Below are 20,241 nucleotides of genomic sequence, written 5' to 3' on the forward strand. Positions count from 1 at the left end.
GACGATACGTAACGAGCCAAAGTGAACAGTATCTACTAGAAGTGAACTTGAACTACAAATCGCCTTGCGCCTTTCACATCATATGTTTGTCGAACTATCATTTTTTTTATTCCAAAATGTAAAATAAAGAATTAAAAAATCGAACATATTAGTTGAACTATATTTAAATTAAGAGCGATAAATGAGTCATTCCGTTTAAAGGTCAAAGCTTATGATATGATTGGTTGAGTTGTCCATCAAAAGAAAAGCAAAATATCTTACATAGTTAAACGGTCCCCAATCCACAATTACACGTGGCATGCCACCCTGTCCTGCCATGTCACTATCCTTCCAGTAGGATGGCAATCCCGTAAATTCCAAGTTTCAACGATGTCTAGTTCAGTGGAGCCAATTTGTTTCTAATATAATAATGCCAACTTGAAGCTCCCCGATCAACTTCCAATTTGCCTCGCTTTTCTTCCCTCTGAGATCAGTCAGTTCGTTGTGAAGTCTTCGACGTGCCTCGAAGAATATGGATGAATCTCTGCTCGGTGTAGAAAGTAGCAGCAGCTCCAGCTCTCGACGTCAGATTCCTCATGTGAAGTTCAAGCGCCGCTCCGACGCCATCGCTTATGGCTCTGCGTACCAAAGAGCTGCTGCACTCGTGGATCTGGTTAGACTCTTTTGCCATATTTGATTCTCGCTCGTGTTCTTTTTTTTTCTTTCACTGGCGTTGGAAATGTGTTCTGGTTTTTGTCATTTGAGTGAATAATGTGATCCTTGATTCGTTAATTTGACTATAGCTGGCTATTTGAAGTGTGATGGATTGGGATCTGTTTTGGATTGTTTTTGACATCTGGTTCATGGAATCTGAGTCTTGAGCTTCTCCTTTTGAGATATGGTTTTGTGAATTTTGACTCAGTGTCCTGGAAGTTAGTTCAGAGTGATTTTCATTATGATCTTGGTGCTGGAGTGGTTTAGTGGTGAGATTGTTTTGGAACTCTTTGAAGATTTGTTTTCCTGTTTTCTAGCTTGAATATAAAGTCAGCATTCCTTGATATGCTCTCTCCCTCCCTCTGAGCTCCAATCCTGTTTCCAATTCCCGTTATTAACTTTTCTCTCTGAGAATCGACGGTCTTACTTTTCGTTATTCGAAAAACTGAGTATAATTTCTATTTGGCATCTCTATATTTCGTTAGTTTAACAGAAGGTATATTCTCTACTTATTTTTCTTGTCAAACATGCCAGGATTTCTCCGAAATAGATCTTCTGCTTTTGGCTACATATGCATTCCTTCAACTCATTAATTCACTATATTTCTTCGAGGACAGATAAATGCTAGAATGGAAAGAGCAAAATAAATGTTTCTCTAAAATGTTGCCCCTACATTTACAGTTTCCCTGACTCTGTTCTTCTTATTTGTTAGTGTTTGTTCTCATCTCTATTTTTATGCCTTGAAACGGTACAATTTTGTGTGAAATATTTATTAATTAAGCTCACTATTACTGCTAACCATTAACTTCATCTATGAATCAAGGATTCCTTCAGAGATGGGAAAAATGATATAGTTTTACTTTGAACCTTGGCTGACAGAACATTTGGTCACTGCTGATGGAGAATGAATTTTGCAGGCTGAAGATGGCGTTGGTATACCCGAGAAAATCCTTGATCAGTCGAACTTTCAGAGTGCTGCAAAGCTCTACTTCATTTTTATTAAATTTGATTTGATTTGGTCTGTAAATTTCTTTGCGCTGGTAGTCCTAAATTTCTTTGAGGTTTGTTCTTCCATTTTTTTTTTTAACATTCCTTTTGCTTTCAGATGTGAAAAGAAGTTTTCATTCATTTTTTAACATACATAAACATCTGCAGAAACCCTTGTGGTGCTCCAAATACGATACGCATTCTTGTAACGACAGAGAGTATTTCTTTCTTGGGCAGTTGCCTTACTTAACAGCTGTTGAATCTCTTATATATGAGGTAAGAATAATCTAAATAAACTAAGATATTATTCTCTTTAATCTTCTTACTTTTACTCCAATCGAATTAGACTTCCTCATGTTATGGTTTTGTAGGGATAGGTGGTGGTAGAATTACATTACTGCATTCTCTCAGTAGTTTCAATACCTACACGTCCTTGCAATTGCCACTATGAGTTGTATCTATGAACGCTACTGCACATAAGCCGAAGAAAAAACTAAATTATGATATTGGAGAAGAATGAGGTGCTGCTTTATAATAGCAAATATAAATGTGTAGAAAAATTCTTCATGCTGTTTACTTTGCTCGTCAACCAGATGCTTTAATGTAAAGCTCTACTGTTGGCGGAACCTCACTCATTGAAAATGTTATATTTTTAGAGGACCTTCGATACTATAAGTAGCTAAGTGATATTCAATTCCATTACAAGCAAAAGCCGTTATGTTGAGTTTTTTTTATTTTTTATTTTTAAAGTTTCATGTTTTAATTGAACGGGCAATGAAATTTCTTGGTTTGCTCAATCGATATTCAGAAACAGTTCAATGTGTAAAGCTTCTTCAGGTGATGATAGATGTTAATTTTTCAGATTATCTATAACTCTAAGAACCACCATGCATAGGGAACGCAATCTTGTGCAGTTTTTCAGTCTTCTTAATCTCCCACTTTTCACTTTACTCACTTTCTGTTTCATCGAATTTATACTTGCAATATGCAGGCTGTGACTCTCATAATACTCATGATACACACTTTTTTCCCAATTTCGTTTGAAGGAGCCCAGCTTTATTGGAAAAATCCCTTGAACCAGTTGAAGGTACTCGCTCAATGTCTCTTTTGTTTGATAGATATCCTCAAAGTAATTTAACCGAACTGGAAGGCTTGATACTTGGTTGTTGGAAAACATTCAATTTTCAATGTTCCGAGTAATTTGAGCCTGCAGACAACTTCCTTATGCCCTTACTGTCTAATCTCAAAAGGGTTCCCATAAATTATTGTCTTCTTATACCCGAATCGAACTTGAGCTTGGCAATTATGCATAGATGAATGTTTTTTAGAAAAGACAAAACGTTTGTGAAGTGACTAAAATGATTGATCAGAAATGTAACATTTATTGTCTTAACTGAATTATTTAGATAGGCTGAAATTGAACTTAACATTCAGAATTACATTGCTGAAAAGATGAAATGGTGGGTTATCATATTTTATTATCGTTGGATTTCCTTTATTCTTTTGCATTATTAGGTTTGTTTTATGGGTCTATATTTATTATTTATATTTGTAATATTCTTTCCTTAATGGTAGATGATCGTTCTTCTGTGTAAGAAGACCTTGTATTGATTTGAATATAGAAGAAGTACAGTATCTTTATTTCTTTCCTAAATGCAAGTCATTATGAACTGCCACTACTCTATCGGGTTCTCGTGGCTATGATGTTGTGCTTTTTAAGAAATTAATTCTAAATCTTCCTCGTTCTCCAGGTCATATGCTTAATTATTTTGGTGGCCGATTTTCTCATTTATACCCTATATTTGTCACCAGTGGCCTTTGATTATCTTCCATTCAGAGTTGCACCGTATATTAGAGTTGTCTTTTTCATCATGAATATCAGGTATTTCTTGACAGGATTCTTATTTTGCTTGTTTTTTTATGTGACTTCATCGTATGTACTTGAAGATGTTAGTAGCATCCAATTCAAAGGAATTTGTTGCATCTACTCTTATATCAACAAGTAATTTAGTTCCTAGAAACGAGTTTACATGTACTTCTGACAATTGATTGTTTCAGGATAGCTGTTTTTAGTGTGTTAACATGGACTGGTTAGTTCATATTAATTGCCAGGTAATTATACAAGGTGTAAATAAGCACTTAACAGTGTCGGATGTGCTGAGGAGATTGAAAAGAAAGGAGCTTCATACATTTCATTTAAAGATAAAATTTCTGTGTAATATTAATTTTTGTAGTTGTTTGATCTCTTGATATTTGAAATCACCATCAAAATTACTCTCAGTAGGCTTGAGAATATGTATTAATGGGAAAAATTTTAGTTTTGATTGGGTTCTAATATTTTATCTTTATTAATTGCTGATGAAAATTCAGATGTAGTATCTATCTGACGTGGACTTACCTCTTCCCTTGATGTTTGATACTTGTTTCTTATTGGTGGGAGTTGATCCTATTTATGTATAGTTATTTACTTTTGAACAACAAATTTACCCATTTCATTTGGTTCTTAGGCATCTACGGGAGAGCATCATCATTCTAGCTGGAATGCTTGGCACATACTTGAATGTCTTGGTTCGTAGATAAATTTGGCATAATAAATATTCTGTTTCTGTAGAATTTATAATATACCTACATGACATCTTTTATTTCTCTTTTACTCAAAATGTTAAGAACTGTGAGTCTAACATAGTATTATGTTAATTATTATACCAACTCTTACTACTTTATTGCCACTTTTCTGGCAGGCTCTATGGTTTTTGTTTCTTCTGTTTTCCAGCTGGTTGGCATACGTTATTTTTGAGGATACACAGCAGGGGAAATTATTATTTACTTCTTTTGGAGCCACATTATATCAAATGTTTATTTTGTTCACAACATCTAATAATCCAAATGTTTGGATACCTGCCTACAAGTAAGTGGGTAATTTAGAATGATACACTGTTCAGGGCTTTTATTGATATACATATACATATGTGTGTGTGTGTGTATATATATATATATACATATCTACTTGTTTGACCAGTATTCTTTTTCTTCCTCATTCCCTTCAAAGTGTATTGATAAGCTCTTTTCAAGATTGTAAATTTTGAAAATGGTTATTAACTTGTCATACTGCTATATAATCCAAGATACAAGTTTAGGATACTATGTTCTGCGAGGCAGCAAGCAGGCACTAAAAAGAGCTTTGTGGAAGGATATCCTAGTTTTGTGTTGAGATCTTGTGTAATGGAAAATTATTCTCTCTTTTTAATCACTATCCCATTCCTGCATTTTGTACTGGTTGGGAGGAGAACGTTGATGGAGCATATACTACTAAAGCATGTTTTGGTCCGGGAAGCCCATTAAGACTTGAGATCTGGGTTTTTGTTCATAAAGTTTGTGATATTCGAGTGGTATCTAATCATTTGAACATTCAATTTGATCCCTAAAATTGCGCAAGACCACAAGTTTACCATACTTGTTCTAGAGATAGAATTACTTGATTTTGATAGAATTCATGACCTTGAGATGTTGAATCATATTCTGGAGGTTACATGATTAATTTTCGTGTGGTATGAAGTATCATTGTCATTATTGCTGCCAAATGCAAAAGAATTATACCAATGATTGTTGAAGTTATTAATTGAACAATGTATCATAAAAAACGTTGCTCCAACATTCTATAATAAGCATTACATTGACTTATATTGTCTTTTACAGGGCATCTCGTTGGTATTGCTTGTTTTTTGTTCTGTACGTGCTGTTGGGAGTTTACTTCGTTACAAACTTGATTCTTGCTGTTGTATACGATAGCTTTAAGAGTCAGGTAAATGCTATTTCACCATGCACTGCCAGTTCAAGTAGTTATCTATGGCTTTAGTGTTCTTTTTGTCTGCCCGTTTATTGCTTCATCCATAGGCTGTTTTTTCTTCTCTCTCCCCAGATACTTGCTTCATCCATAGTTCATCAACAAATATTGATTTGCTTACTTTATTTATAAATAGGTTAAATTATATCAAATACCCTTGAACTTTGGAGTAGGTTTCAATTATGCTCATAAATTTTGAAACGTTTCATTTTTACCTTTGAACTTTGAAATGTGTTCCAAACAATACACTTGAAGAGTTTTCTTCGTTAAAAGGTAAAAATGAAACATTCTCTAAGTTAAGTCTAAGGACAGTTGAAACATTCTCTAAAGTTAAGTGGCATTTTTATAATTTAACTTTTTTATAAGGCCTAAAGACTCACGTTTTTCTTATTTTTTTATCTAGCTGGCTAAACAAATTTCTGAGATGGACCGCTTGAGGAAAAGTATATTGGCCAAAGCATTTAGTCTTATGGATACTGATGTAAGTATGGTGGCCACCTTTCATCTAGCTCGCATTTCCAATGGTTTAACGGGGTGTCACATAGATCCTATTAATTTTGTTCCAGTTGTTTAGTTTATATCTTCCTGTTTCTTCTTGTTTGTGTACTAGAAATTCATTCTAATCTAGAAAGTTTCTCTTAGTAAATTAAAAAATATATATATTAAGATAAAGAAAGACTGTTTTTAATAAGCTGGATTGAGATGCGTCGAGCTCGTAACTACATATAAATGACTGTTAAATGAGAGTATCAGTTTTGGCAAGTGAACATAGCTATTATTATTCATAGTTTTTTTTTAACAAGAAACAAAGCTTTTCATTGAAGAAATGAAAGAGACTAATGCTTAAAAGATGCCAACTCTCAAGGGGAGTGAAAAAAAAAATCAAATTTAGAAAGGAACTATAATAACGTGGTAAATATGGTCCACGTTACTTTCCAATATCATGTTTTCTTCATAAGTTTCATGATGAAGATTCTTCATGTTGATTACCTTCTCATGTCTTTGCAGAACGTTGGGTTTATCAATAAACAGCAGTGCCTTATACTTCTTGAAGAACTTAACAGATACAGGTTTTATACCTTATCTACCTCTCTATAGGTTTAGCTTGCTTGTTTCTGAAGTTGTTACAGCAAAGTCAGGAATAGTTACAAAAGTGCCTGATGAAAAACTAATAATACTTTATAGTGATTTTTATTTTTATTTATATTTATTTTTTATTTTTTATAATTCTTCTGTTGGTTTTTCTTTTCATTTAATGATCTAAAACCTGCTGAATTTTTTTTTCTTTCTTTATACGATCACATTGCACGATCATACCTGCTGAGAATTGGGGGTAACATCTTATTTTCGAAGAAGATTCCACATGGAATTAGACTCTGAATACAAAGGCATAAAGTACAGAGTTTTATCTTTCACAGTCTAAATATATGTTTAATCCCCAGTGTTTAGGTGTTTTTTCAATTTGGCCCCTAATATTTTATTAGTTTCAATTATACCCTCATCGACTGCATTTTATCCCAAGTCCGTTACCAAAAAATATTAAAATTAACTGACAAAATGGTGATCTCATGTCATAGTTTTGATTCTATTATTCATTCTAGAATCTATAAAGAGTTTAGTTTTCTATCAAAAGAAGATATTAAAATTTCTAATATAGACAACTTATACAAAGAAAATGGGCTAAGTTCACGAGTTGGAGATAAGCGGACTCGAACAGTGTAGGTACGGCTAGTCCGTGAACAGCCAACCAGCTTTACCTCCTTAAATAAGGGAAGGGAAGGTCACATCGGTTCATGGGTGACCACCAACTCTTCCACAGTGTGAATATATCGAAAAAGCTTCACTATTTTAAGTGCTCTATCTTTTAATTTGATGTCATAGTTCACTTTATTAAGTGCTCTATCTTTTAATTTGATGTCATAGTTCACGTTATAAATGATTTAATTTCATAAAGATAAAGTCAGTAAAAGAAAACAATATGGACCCTTGAGGAGCTAGAATGGTAGGTGATGCTGAAGTGACTACCTTATTCCTTTCGTAATTCCCCCTCCTGGAATTGATGACTATGTGACATTAACTTTGATGATTTTTCTTTAAAGAACAAACATTTCTGTCCTCCACGATTACTGGAAAAATGAAAATTTCAATTTTGAAGTTTGCTTGGTTTAGGAGACATCTTAGTTTTTGTTATAGCTTGTTGATTAGTCTTACATTATTAAGATTGTTACATTTGTCCTCAGGACTTTGCCAAAGATATCAAGGGATGATTATGAGTTAATATTTGATGAGCTGGATGACAGTCGTGATTTTAAGGTACATTAGTTCCTCGAGTCTGTTTAAAACGTGAATAAATTGTTAGAATTCTTGTTCTTGACTGAAGTTATAACCTAGCTAGCATTAGATGAAGACGGTAGTTATAATTTTAAGCCACATTAGTTACTTGAATTTGTGAAAATGTGCTAGCACTGGACCTTAAATGCATTTCAAATTTTGGTTAAAAAACAGCTTTTGGCCTATGAACTTTCTTTGAAGCAATAATTTAATCACTTTATTTTGTAACGATTTAGTTTGGTACTTTCATGAGAATGATAGTTATAACTTTAAGCCACATTATTTACTTGAATTTGTGAAAATGTTTTGGTGCACAACGTTTGTTAAGAATATTTAGTACTAAATTATAGTTTACCATATATATCATATTTTATATTTTATTATTGCCTTCTTATTATAGGTATCTTTCCATTTATTACTCTTTTCCTATCCTTGTAATTTATTTGATTATAAATAGATAACTTTCACACCATTTAGGTGTGGTGGATTAAGCAAATATTCTCATGGTATCAGAGCTCTCTCGATTTAGCAACCCTGATTCTTTCTTTTCAATGGCTTCTGAATCCTCTACTGTTCTTCTCCACCACCACTGCTGGCTTTGACGCCGCAAGGGCAGTCTTCATGGCTGCTGCAAGCGGAGCCAGTTGATTACTCTTTGGCTCCACCCTTTTGACCTCCAAATCATCTTCGCCATACTCTGTACATACAACCTCACCTTCTCCAACACAATTGGTTTCCCTTGAGCCAACATAGCCCCTTTAATTTTCTTCCCAATCAACCCTTCCTCCTTCATAGAAACCCTAATCTCAGGATTCTCATCAGCGTTCTCTTCGGAAATATATGGAATCTCGATAAGCCCATCGACCTTCTGCAGAGATTTACCTTTGGAATCTGGGCGCCGCACTGGCCTCTTCGCCAACCAAGTTGCCGCCACCCTTCTCGCCAAAATTGGCTCCTTCACCCAATGTGGCGACTCTTCTGGCTTCAACATTGTCTTTGTCCATTGCTCTAGGTTTCCCCTTCTACTTCTTGGGTTAAATATATTCTCATTGGAGCCAAGGCAGCATCGTTGCTTAGCGACGATCCCTCTTAATGGGTTAGACATGTTCTTGCCGAAGCCAAGGCAGCATCGTCGCTGAGCAACGATCCCTCTGCAGTTTTCGATGGCCAAGAAAGTGTTTCTCTACGCTTCCTCCGAACTAGGTTGTCGACATCTTCACAAAAAGTATTTCTCGACCTCTCTTTGAATTTTCAGATCCAAGCTTTACGCTCGTTCAAATCCGATGCTCAGCTTGCGGGGGGTGCTAAGGATATTTAGTACTAAATTATAGTTTACCATATATATCATATTTTATATTTTATTATAAATATTTGCCTTCTTATCATAGGTATCTTTCCATTTATTATTATTTTCATTTATTACTCTTTCCATATCCTTGTAATTTATTTGATTATAAGTAGATAACTTTCACACCATTTAGGTGTGGTAGATTAAGCAAACATTCTCAACCTTGAATGAAATTTAAATTTTGGTTAAAAAATACTTTTGGTCTTTGAACTCTCGTGGGAATAATAATTTAGTCCGTATACTTTATTTTGTCACAATTTAGTCCTCATGCTTTCATTTTTGTAACAATTTAGTCCTCATGCTTTCATTTTTGTAACAATTTGGCCTCTAAACTTTAGTATGTAACAATTTAGTTCTCGTAATTTAAAGTTTGTAATGATTTAGTTCTTATGGTGAAAAATATTTTAAAACATCCATGAGTTTTGTGAAATAGGTTTAAAAGGTCCCACTACTAACATAACTATCCAAACAAAAAGTTGATTGGCATTTTGTTGAGTTCAACGGTCTTGTTGGAAGAGGGGCCTTTTATATCTAGTTCACAAAATTTAGGGACTAAAAGTGCATGTTTTAAAAACTGTCGGATCAAAGTGACCAATGAATAAAAATGTAGCGACCAAAAGGATAATTTTCCCAAAGGTAAATACAAAAAATGAGGAAGACCATTGAGAACAATAAGTTTTAATTATAGCAAACCCCTGCCCTGAAAGGAGCTTACAAAAAGGCTCCCTAATAATGGTTAATTCCTGAGGTTTGATTGCAACTTCAGTTTGTGATTGTGATAAACATACTGATCGATTATATCTTCAGCCATGCATAGAGTAACATAATTTTGAATTATAATGAATTTTCTTTCTTTTCCTCAATTCTATTTGGACTCCTTTCTCATATGTAGATCAATATGAATGAGTTTGCTGATCTTTGCAATGCTATAGCCTTGAAGTTTCAGAAGGAGGACATTGTAAGTCTTTATAGTTTTACCCAAGAATTTTAAGAAACTACTGAAGAGTGAACAGAAGGAATAAGGGCCTAATTTTCTTATCTGAACTGTTATGAGTGCAGCCTTCAGTGTTTGAAGCGTATCCTTCGATCTACAATTCAGTTTCTTCAAAAAAGTTGAAAGCATTTGTGCGGAGCCCCTCATTTGGATATGCTATATCCTTTATCCTCATACTGAACCTGGTTGCTGTTATTATTGAAACAACAGTAAGTCTGAAGCTTAAATAATAATTTTATTTGTGTAATTAACTTCTCTTGGCATGATATGATGAATGACACTTTTTTTTAATCTTCCAAACATAGAATTTATTATCCCTTGTAATTTACGTTGCTCTTTTACAATGGAGGATTTGATTAACAGGTTTTGTCTAAATTATATAAATTGACTTCCAGCTTCAGCTTTCTTTATTTATGCAATTAATTTTTGGATTCTGATACAAGTCTATCGAAATAATCAATAGCAGCTCCATTCAATTAATTATTTTTTACGTCTAATTTTTGGTTCAATAAAGATTTATTGCAGCTTACAAGGTATTTAACTTCTGATATAAATGTTTCAGCTCGATATAGAAAATAATGTTGGACAGAAAGCATGGCAAGAACTCGAGTTTGTATTTGGTAAGGTTTTGATAAGGGATATATTATTTTATTTCCTTCCAAATAAACCACAAAAAATTATTTTAGTTGTCTGTTATAAATATCAGTTCATTGCGTTGCAAATTCTTTTCTTGAGTAGTTTGATTTGGAGGCATTCTTCCCCTTTTTAGTGTCACCATAAGTATGGCATTTGATGTAAAAGCATTTATGTGAGTGATTATTACTATGGTATCTTTTCTTATTTTGGGCAACTTTCTTTCTTATTTTTTGCCTACAGGTTGGATATATGTGGTTGAAATGGCTCTAAAAATCTACGCGTTTGGATTTATGAATTATTGGAGAGATGGCCAAAATCAGTTTGATTTCCTTGTCACATGGATTATAGGCAAGTACCGTAAACCTTCATGTGTGCGTGAGAGAGGGATGGGGGTCGGTCGAATTTTTATTTCTTCTTTCTGCTAATACTTTATTATGGATCATTTTTGTATTACTTTTATTTTGACAGTGATTGGAGAAACCATGACTTTTGTGGCACCTAGTGGACTAACTTTTCTTTCAAATGGAGAATGGTAAGAGTAATTTTGTCCATCCTATTTCAACCAAAATATTATCTATTTTTCCGTACATATATTCTCTTGCTGTCTAATTTCCTTACGGAATGAGTGAAAAAATTGATGGCTCCAAATCAAGTATAGTATGTAGTTCTTTTTTAATCTCGCTATAATAAACATTCATGGTTTTTCTCTTCTTTGATAACAGGATTCGCTACCTTCTGATAGCAAGAATGTTACGCCTGATAAGGCTCCTAATGCATGTCCGGCAATATCGAGCATTTCTTGCTACCTTTTTAACTCTCATCCCTAGCTTGATGCCATATCTAGGAACTATTTTCTGTGTCCTCTGCCTTTATTGCACTCTTGGTGTGCAGGTAAAATATGTTAATCTATATGAACCATTAATGATAATAGAAGAATGATATAAATCTTATGCGATACACTTTCATTAGCCTTTTCCGTTTGTTTTAAATTGCATCTTGTTGCAACATCTAAACTGACTAATTTAGGTCCTTGTTAGTTTTGATGATTATAAACTTTAATCCTAAGTTTTGTATCATGTTACCAGATTTGTATGATTATATTTTTTACTTGTAAATGATTTACAATTAGTTCTCAGGAATGATTTTGTTTTCTTGTAATTATATCTTTTTTATGTTGGTTGATAGTTCAAATTGTTTAGATTTTGAACAATTTGCAGTGCATATTTTTCCGGTCATTGTAATATCATGTGGTTACGTATCTTTCCTCCTTTTGCTTTATCTTCACTAATACCCTCGCTTTTTATCTCAATCATTTCTTAGGTCTTTGGAGGACTTGTTAACGCTGGAAATCCTGCTTTGTCTAAGACTGATCTGGATGATGATGAGTATCCTAAGATGTTTATTTTTATTATTATTTTTTTTAATTTTGGCTAGTCATACTTCTAAAGACCTTGGTACTGGATTCCCATTTTTGTTGGGTTTTAAGTAGGAATTCATTGTGGCTGCAGGAACATGCTTAGAAAATTTATTGAAAACCAGTTTAATTTTTTTTCGAGTTTGTCCTTGTGAAGGACTTTTTCTGTTTAGAACTTCCTTGACTGAGTCAGCTACCTACTTTTCAATTTCAACGACTATCCTAATGGCATGGTGACACTGTTCAATTTGCTAGTTATGGGAAACTGGCAAGACTGGATGCAGGTACCTTCTTTTATTATCAGTTCCCTTTTCTTTGTGCTTCTACTCCTCAGCCTAAAGCGATATATCTGTGGTGTTCTCTTTTGGAGTAGGGTTATGTGCCATCTAAAAGTGAAAGAAGAAATCGTTAGATGATTAGCATGGCTATCGAATTTCATTTGTTATTTCTCTGAACATTAATCTCTTTGTGTTTTCCCTTTCGGGCTTCCCCTCAAAGTTTTAAAACACGTCTGCTAGGGAAAGGTTTCCACACCTTTATAAGGAATGTTTCGTTCCCTTCTCCAACCAATGTGGGATCTCACAATCCACCCCCCTTAGGGCCCAGAGTCCTCGTTGGTACACCGCCTGGTGTCTATCTCTGATACCATTTCTAACCGCCCAAACCCACCGCTAGCAGATATTGTCCTCTTTGGGCTTTCCTTTTCGGGCTTCCCCTCAAAGTTTTAAAACGTGTCTGCTAGGGAGAGATTTCCACATTTTTATTAGGAATGTTTCGTTCCCCTCTCCATCCGATGTGGGATCTCACATTGAATGTCCGAGTGGTTTTGGTATTTAATTTAATACGAAGGAAAAGAAAAACTAAAAGAAATTAAGCTCAATCATGGTACAAAAATTCTGATGAGAGGAGGGTAATGTAATATCATACTAACTTTTTCCTAAAGAAAAATCAGATGCTTCAAACTTCCGTTTATTCTAGTTTCATTATCCTTGTCCTAATTTCTTTGGCTTTTAAGATTCCTGTATTATTTTCTACCTTCATGATTAGATTAGCTACTTTATGCTAATAAGATTATCCATGTGGCTACGAAGTATTGCTTATATGTACTCCGGCCTCATAAGTTGGATTCCACTGTATGCCTCATTCTTGTGTTTCAAGTAATTATTTTGATTTTCCCTCATTACTATAACTTTTCTTTACCATTTCTGGAATTTGTTACTGAATTTAATATTTGTCTTCGTAGAGCTACAAGGAGTTAACAGGAAGTATTTGGAGCCACGTTTATTTCATCAGTTTCTACCTAATAACCGTTTTGCTGCTCTTGAATTTGGTAAGTTTGCTTTCGCATTTTTATACAATGACTTTACCTCGTCGTTTACATCTTTACTATGATGATGGCCTTCAAATAAATGGATTTCCTGGTTGAGAAATGCTGCATAATGAATAAATGGAATCTGATTACACCAGGCATTACATGCTAGATTGTTTTCTTAGTTAACACAATACTATTACCATTTGTTATGAGAGATGGGATAAGAAAGGGATTACAGCATCGACAAGTTAGTTGGACGTTAGGTATGTCGATATGGGGGACCGACCAACTGAGGAATGTTCGGAGAAGTTGTGTGAGGGGGAAGGCCAGCTTTATTTTTCTTTATGCTTTTTGTCTAGTTGCTTGCTTGTGAGGGAGAGGAGAGATTACCAGCCCTCTAATGAGCTTGGAGTGTCCGTGTGGCCTTAGGGAAAGGTTCTTCCTGAGATCAAAGTTCTTCTTCCGTTCATCAGTATGTCGTAAGGGGAACCTTAAAAATACCTTTATAAATACTGAATGAGCAGATTGTTAGGAATCACGACTCTCCACAATAATATGATATTGTCCACTTTGAGCATAAGCTATTATGGCTTTACTTTTGGTTTTCCCAAAAAGCCTCGTTCCAATGGAGATGTATTCCTTACTTATAAACCCATGATCATTTCTTAAATTAGCCAATGTGAGATTCCCTCCCAACAATTCTCGACACAGATAATATTGTTAAAAAGAAATGTTAATATTGAACTGGAAATGAATTGAGGGTTCGTGTTACTCGTCAATGTTACTTTTTCTTTTCTTCTCTAAGGAGGAAATTCAAAATTACCCTCTTTACTTGGTACTCACCAACGGTTTAATGCACCCACCGCCAATATTTCCTCTATTGTGAATGCATGCTTGTAAGCATATTGTATTTGATATAGCGAAGTTAAAACTAAAAGTACTTAAAATATTGTGATATGATTCAGGTTGTAGCTTTTGTCTTGGAGGCTTTCTTTGCTGAACTGGATATTGAATCTTCAGAAAATGGCGAAGAACAGGAACAGGTCAGTATCTTCTGATCCTTGAGAAGGATGGATATTATAAACTGCTGCAAATTATTGATTTATATTAATTCTTACAATTATTGAAAAAAGAAGTATGCCAGTGAAACACATATATCAAGTCTAAATATGTGAATTTAGAGATGTACGCTGTCCTCTTTTTCTCTGGATGAGAATTTATTTCTGTTTTGCTATCCGAGAATAACTTGTTGATGATCTGGTCATGCCACGTGACTGCCAATCATTATAATTCTGCTAGTTGAGTATAACTATCATTATACCGACAGACTGTATGGTGCACAATCGCACTTTTTTTGGCAGCGGACTTTGCGATTGTGACACTCACTCTCAACGCCAAGTGAGTCAAGTCAACTTGTATTCGCATCACCTACGGCCGGGCAACGTATGCTCAAGCCTCTAGTCACGTTTGAGAAGAAGGTTTTAGAAAACGGGGGAGAGAGATTTTTGAAAGGGAGTTTTGAAAGTAAGAATGAGAAACTATAAGCTAAAGGCAACACAACGGCTTATATAGCATATAACTTTCCAGGTACGGAGAATTTGACAACTAGTCGCATTCCCCTATAGTACATTTTGAGGCGATTCAGGTCTGACAAGCCTAGAAGTGATTTCTCCAAATGGTTATACAAAATCAGGGGAGGAGTTCGACAACTAGTCACACCCCTCTATAGTACATTTTGAGGCGATTTAGGTCTGGCAAGCCTAGTCATGATTTCGTCGAGTAGTCATACAAACATAAAATACATTAGTAAGGTAACACAACTTGGAATTAAATAAAGGGTTCGGCATGGCATGGACATGCAGCCACAAACAACACGTCCTGGACGAGCATGACCGTCAATGCCCCATGATTTAAGTTGCCTGTAGCTGAGCTTTTTGCAATTTGCTGCTTGTTATGAACAACGTCGACTTTTCTTACTTTCTTTGTATTTAGAGGACTTATTACGCCACATTGTTATACCGTTTGTTCAGCTGCCTTCTGTTTATAACTACCAAAGTTCCATGTCTTCTCATTTTTATCTTTTCATTTTTTGGGGGAGAGTAACGGACTTGAGAATTTAGTACCGGTGAACAATATGTAACTCCAACCAACTGTGCTCATGAATCGAAATATTTTCTTCTGTTTCAGGACGCAGATAGTAGAAAGGATCGTCGACGTTTCGTCGGGTACGTAAATTAACTAGCTTTAATATGCATTATGCATCTATCCTCTCCGGTTGTCTTGAAAAGTTGACATGACAAATTTTTGTGGTTTGTTTGTTTCAGCACAAAAACTAGGAGCCGCAAAGTTGACATTCTTCTCCATCATATGTTGAGTGCAGAATTGGATGGAAAGGATTCCGATTAGTGTAACTTAGTGTGTTATTGGATGTCTTTTAAACGTAACAGTAAGAATGTGAATGTGATTAGTGTTGTATTTTGTATCTCATTTGTTTTCCATCAAGAAGTGGACTTTGTTGTCCAATCTTTAAATAATGCGACTTGAAGTGCGTAATTATTCCATCGAGCAGCTTGGTTCGTGGTTGTCTATTTCGTGCATTATATGAACACATTTTTAAGATAATTCAACTTGGACCTCTGCAATATGATTCGAGCAATTAATTTATTTTGTGTATTTATCTGGTGTCAAATATGTTTGTTAGAGAAAGGTTTTCACACTCTTATAAGTATGTTTCATTCCCCTCTCCAACCTTTTGGTGATTGGCTCTTATATCATTTGTAATGACCTAGTTAATCCATTGCTAATAGATATTGCTTTCTTTGGTCAAAGCTCATTCCCCTCTTCAACCTATTGGTGATTGACTCTTATACTATTTGTAATGACCTTAGTTAGTCCACTGCTAATAGATATTGCTTTCTTTGGTCAAAGCGGGTAATATATGTTAGCAGTGGACTTGAGCTATTATAAAAGTATTAAAACTATACATCTGGCGGTGTGCAAATGAGAATGTTGAGCCCTCAAGGGATGGATTGTGAAATTGTACATTAGTTGGAGAAGGAAACGAATCATTTATTGTAATATTTAAAATCTCTCCCTAAGAAGCCCAAAAAAGAAAATCGAGAGAGAATAATATCTTCTAAGTGGGCTTGGGTCGTTAAAGTTAGAATAGAATTCTAAAGAACAAAATCACAAACAAATTATTTAATGAGGCTACCACGATATAGTCACTTTAAAATAGATTTAGGGTTTAGAATTTAGAGTTTTAAAAATTTAGGGTTTAGAATTTAGATTTAGGGTTTAGAGTTTAGAATTTAGAGTTTAGGGTCAATGTCTTGAATTAAATTATCAAATTCAATCGTCTTGAAATAAATTATTAAAAAAATGTCTAATCTAACCCTAATTCAATAACCTCAATATTTATTTAATTATATAATTCAACAATAAAACTATTACGACAAACCCAAAGTAAAAGGTTAAAAAAAAATGCCAATTTATATTATTGTTGAATATAATATTTTGTTGAATCATTGAATCAGTGAATAAGTTGCCAAAAGCGAAGCAAAGACATTCCAAAAACTGGCGCCACAACCTTAGCGCCAAAATCAGCTCTTCCCGCCATTTCCCTTTCTCTTTATATAAACCCTAAGACATCTCTGCAAGTATCATCCATTTCCAATTCGATTTTCTCTACAATTCCTCTGAATTACCCTAATTTTTCTCTTGATTTTTCATTCAATTCTCTGCCATGGTTGTTCCTCTCGGACCCGGCAAGTTCTACGGCAGCAGTCTCCCCCGTCCCCGCTACTACACCGACGTCAAGTTCAACGATGAGCGTGTAGATCCACCCACGCCGGTCCTCGATCCGCTTCTCTCATGGGCGAACGAGGCTCACTGGTCAATGGGAGGTCTCAGCTTCAATCGCCTGAGACTTCAGGGTCGAATCGAAGGCAATATCAACAAGCTTCGAAATGAGCGTGAGAAGATTGCTAAGAAGAAGAAAGTAGAGACGCCTGAGAGATCCGACTCAGATCTCAGAGATGATGCCGATCGCCGGTCGAAAAAGTCGAAAAAGTCGAAATCAGTATCACCACCGCCAGTGCCAATTGCAACGAAGAGACGGCGATTGATGCCATTGTTTGACGCTGAGGATGATGATGTTGGTGAGCACAAGGAAGAAATTAGGGTTGTGAAGAGGAGATTGGTGAAGAAGCTGGGAGATGATTTCGATCGAGTCGCGGTGGAGGGGAAGAAGAACCAGTTGAAAGGTTCGAGGGATCGAAATTTGGAAGTCAATGGGATCGATGAATCTGTAATGAAGATTGTTGAGGAGATTAACGATCAAAGTACAAAGGGGAAGAGTAGTGTTAAAAAACTGGAAAATGATTCAATTTCTGCCATTAGAACTTCTCCCAGATTAGCTAATAAGCGTAGATCAAATTGACTTCGGAATCTTAGTATAGACTATTAGTTTCTAATGCTTTTCTTTTTCAGTTTTTGTTCTTCAAAACTGGGCCAAGATCTGTAATGTTGGTTTCTGACTGAAAATATGAAAATGGAATGTGGATTCTGCCATTGTTAAGGTCGATCTTAAGCATTCAATCTAAGATGAAGGAAGAACACCAATACAAACACAAATTATCAGAACTTTTGGGGATGAACATTGAGAAAGAACCCTTTGTGAAGAACTCAACTTTCTGCATACAAGGTGTTTGATAGAATGCCGCAATGATACATCAACATGTTCAAACCCAGACTATCAGCAAGCTATTTTTGTAAGCCTTTCTGAGCTGAATTTCTTTACAAAAACAAAGAAAAAAACTGTTCTTAAGACGGATAAACAAGTTCGTGTTCTTCCAAAACAGTTCAAAGAAGATCATTTTCTTTCAAAACAAAGAAAGAACTGTTCTTATCTTGTTCTTCAAGCCAAGTTTGCTCCATGACAACAGATCCATCATATCTTTGAATCAAACAGTTTGAGTGATATCATTATGAACAAATCCCAGACAACCCATGTTCTAAAATCGACCATTTCATTACATGAATCAGTATAAACTCCCTGTATTCCATCCATTAGCAAAGAAAAGAGATCTGTAAATCCCAAGTTTATGAAGCATTTCTGGAGAGAAAGCAATGATCCATATGAACCCATAAACCCTAAAGTTACAAGAAAGATCTAAACCATTAACACCAGGCATTGCGCTTCACCTACAAGTATGAACAAACAACACCAAAATCACCACAAATCTGAGATACCCATTTGATCAAAACCCCCAAAATCCTCCCTCAATCCCACCAAAATTAGCCTCTAACTCTCATTACTCTTCCTAAACAAAGCAAAGTACCCCAAAACAGCACAAACAGCAGCCACTAAATTCCCTTCCTTCAACAAAATCTTAGCCACAACCCCAAAAATCTCCTTAGTAATCTTCCTCCCCTCCACCACCAACGCCCTCTTAGGCTTCCCAAAGAAGTAAAGCAGCACAACAATGGTGATCCAAGTTACAAGGGTGGCCGGCACCATGACAGCCAGTGCAGCCACCATGGAAAGAACCCCAAAAACTGCCCCAAGAAGCAGAGAAGCATAAATCGCAGGCCACCCAAATGAAGAAGAAGAAGAAGAAACTTCCACTTGGGATTTGTACCAAGAGAGTATAGAAGCAAGGAAATTCCAGGAAGAAGACAAAAGAAGGGCATAAACCAGAACAAAAAGACATACCCATGTTCTTCTTTTGCTCATCACTCTCATAATCAAAGAGTACCATTGAGGAGCGATTGTTTCTGGGTCTTCTTCCTTATTGTCTGCCATTCCCGGTTTCCAAATCTGTTAATCTTCTGTGATTTTCAGAGCTTTCTCCTTTGATGGAGAGTTTCCCTTTCCCTTCCTCTTTCGGCGTTAAGAAAGCAGCACGCCCAGTGGTGAAGCTTAAACAAAGAAGCAAAAGAAGCTCAAAAACCTTCACGCTCACCTCCTCACCTGTGTGCCAAACTGACTCTGTGGACCAATCCAAAGGGTTTCTGGTCGAACGTGTTCAACACGCGCCAACAAATGGATGAATGAACCGTATGAACATAGTAACCCAAAGGGACTGCCCCGTCCCCTTAATGACAGTTTGGGTTGGGCTATCCGTTCAGCTTTTTGCTAGTTTTTTAAACTCACATTAGACTAATAATTAAAATTTTATGTAATAGCCTGGTTTGGGGTTGGTCGGATCGGGTTGGATTGAGTTGTAACTCTATTGTCAAGTTGGTCGGTGTGTCAACCAGCGAATCGATCCAAATTTTCGGTCTTTCAAAAATTCAATCCGACCCAGATTGAAAAATGAGAAAAAAAATCTAACCCCACCTAGCGTTTATGGTTTGGGTTGAGTAATCTGAGTCATCGAATTATATATTCTTCTAAAAAAATCATTAATAGGAACAAGAAAAGAATCTTAAAAGAATTGTGGGTGCTCTTCATTAAAGAGAATATTTGTTCGATCATTGTAAGCATGTTAAAGAAGAAGATTTTGATGTTTTTTTTTTTATCTCCTAATCCAAGTTTTTTTTCTTTTGGTCCGACAGAGAAATTGAGGATAAGTTTGACCAAAACTTGGGAATGATAGAACATCGTGATTCTACGAATAGACATGGTCGTGTTAATTTTATGGTTTTGGTTTGATCTCCATTAGTTTGAGTCTTAAAA

General features: G+C 35.4%; 3 protein-coding genes across 4 annotated transcripts; 2 read left to right on the forward strand and 1 right to left on the reverse strand.

The window, feature by feature from the left end:
* The first annotated feature begins 408 nt into the window (after positions 1-408).
* Positions 409-16,201, forward strand: LOC111437105 (two pore calcium channel protein 1A-like). Its single transcript, XM_023074939.1, has 23 exons — positions 409-652; positions 1,611-1,754; positions 1,849-1,956; positions 2,672-2,767; positions 3,432-3,562; positions 4,188-4,248; positions 4,422-4,588; positions 5,377-5,482; positions 5,928-6,005; positions 6,533-6,594; positions 7,765-7,837; positions 10,096-10,161; positions 10,263-10,406; positions 10,760-10,817; positions 11,074-11,181; positions 11,302-11,365; positions 11,556-11,724; positions 12,154-12,218; positions 12,441-12,531; positions 13,491-13,577; positions 14,525-14,602; positions 15,747-15,784; positions 15,884-16,201. Exons 1-23 carry the CDS (start codon positions 512-514, stop codon positions 15,963-15,965), a joined length of 2,217 nt encoding a protein of 738 aa, XP_022930707.1. The 5' UTR covers positions 409-511; the 3' UTR covers positions 15,966-16,201.
* Positions 16,202-17,217: 1,016 nt separating this feature from the next.
* Positions 17,218-18,138, forward strand: LOC111437106. The gene has a single exon (XM_023074940.1). It carries the CDS (start codon positions 17,305-17,307, stop codon positions 17,998-18,000), a length of 696 nt encoding a protein of 231 aa, XP_022930708.1. The 5' UTR covers positions 17,218-17,304; the 3' UTR covers positions 18,001-18,138.
* Positions 18,139-18,194: 56 nt separating this feature from the next.
* LOC111437107 lies at positions 18,195-19,584 on the reverse strand. 2 transcript variants are annotated; one of them, XM_023074942.1, is made up of 2 exons: positions 19,276-19,363; positions 18,195-19,118 (listed from the first exon to the last, which is right to left on the reverse strand). In XM_023074942.1, exons 1-2 carry the CDS (start codon positions 19,319-19,321, stop codon positions 18,865-18,867), a joined length of 300 nt encoding a protein of 99 aa, XP_022930710.1. In that variant the 5' UTR covers positions 19,322-19,363; the 3' UTR covers positions 18,195-18,864. The 2 variants fall into 2 exon arrangements, with proteins under 2 accessions (XP_022930710.1, XP_022930709.1); XM_023074941.1 differs by having other exon boundaries at positions 18,195-19,584.
* Positions 19,585-20,241: the final 657 nt, after the last annotated feature.

The sequence above is a fragment of the Cucurbita moschata genome, unplaced genomic scaffold (genome assembly GCF_002738365.1).
Source record: "Cucurbita moschata cultivar Rifu unplaced genomic scaffold, Cmos_1.0 Cmo_Scf00062, whole genome shotgun sequence".
NCBI classification, from domain to species: domain Eukaryota; kingdom Viridiplantae; phylum Streptophyta; class Magnoliopsida; order Cucurbitales; family Cucurbitaceae; genus Cucurbita; species Cucurbita moschata.

Excerpts from the sequence above, each read along its gene's own strand:
- LOC111437105 (XM_023074939.1), top strand. The coding sequence starts at position 512 with ATGGATGAATCTCTGCTCGGTGTAGAAAGTAGCAGCAGCTCCAGCTCT. Across the intron at positions 10,407-10,759 it reads CTGTTATTATTGAAACAACA|CTCGATATAGAAAATAATGT; the intron begins GTAAGTCTGAAG and ends TAAATGTTTCAG. Across the intron at positions 14,603-15,746 it reads ATGGCGAAGAACAGGAACAG|GACGCAGATAGTAGAAAGGA; the intron begins GTCAGTATCTTC and ends CTTCTGTTTCAG.
- LOC111437107 (XM_023074941.1), bottom strand. The coding sequence starts at position 19,365 with ATGGCAGACAATAAGGAAGAAGACCCAGAAACAATCGCTCCTCAATGG.
- LOC111437106 (XM_023074940.1), top strand. The coding sequence starts at position 17,305 with ATGGTTGTTCCTCTCGGACCCGGCAAGTTCTACGGCAGCAGTCTCCCC.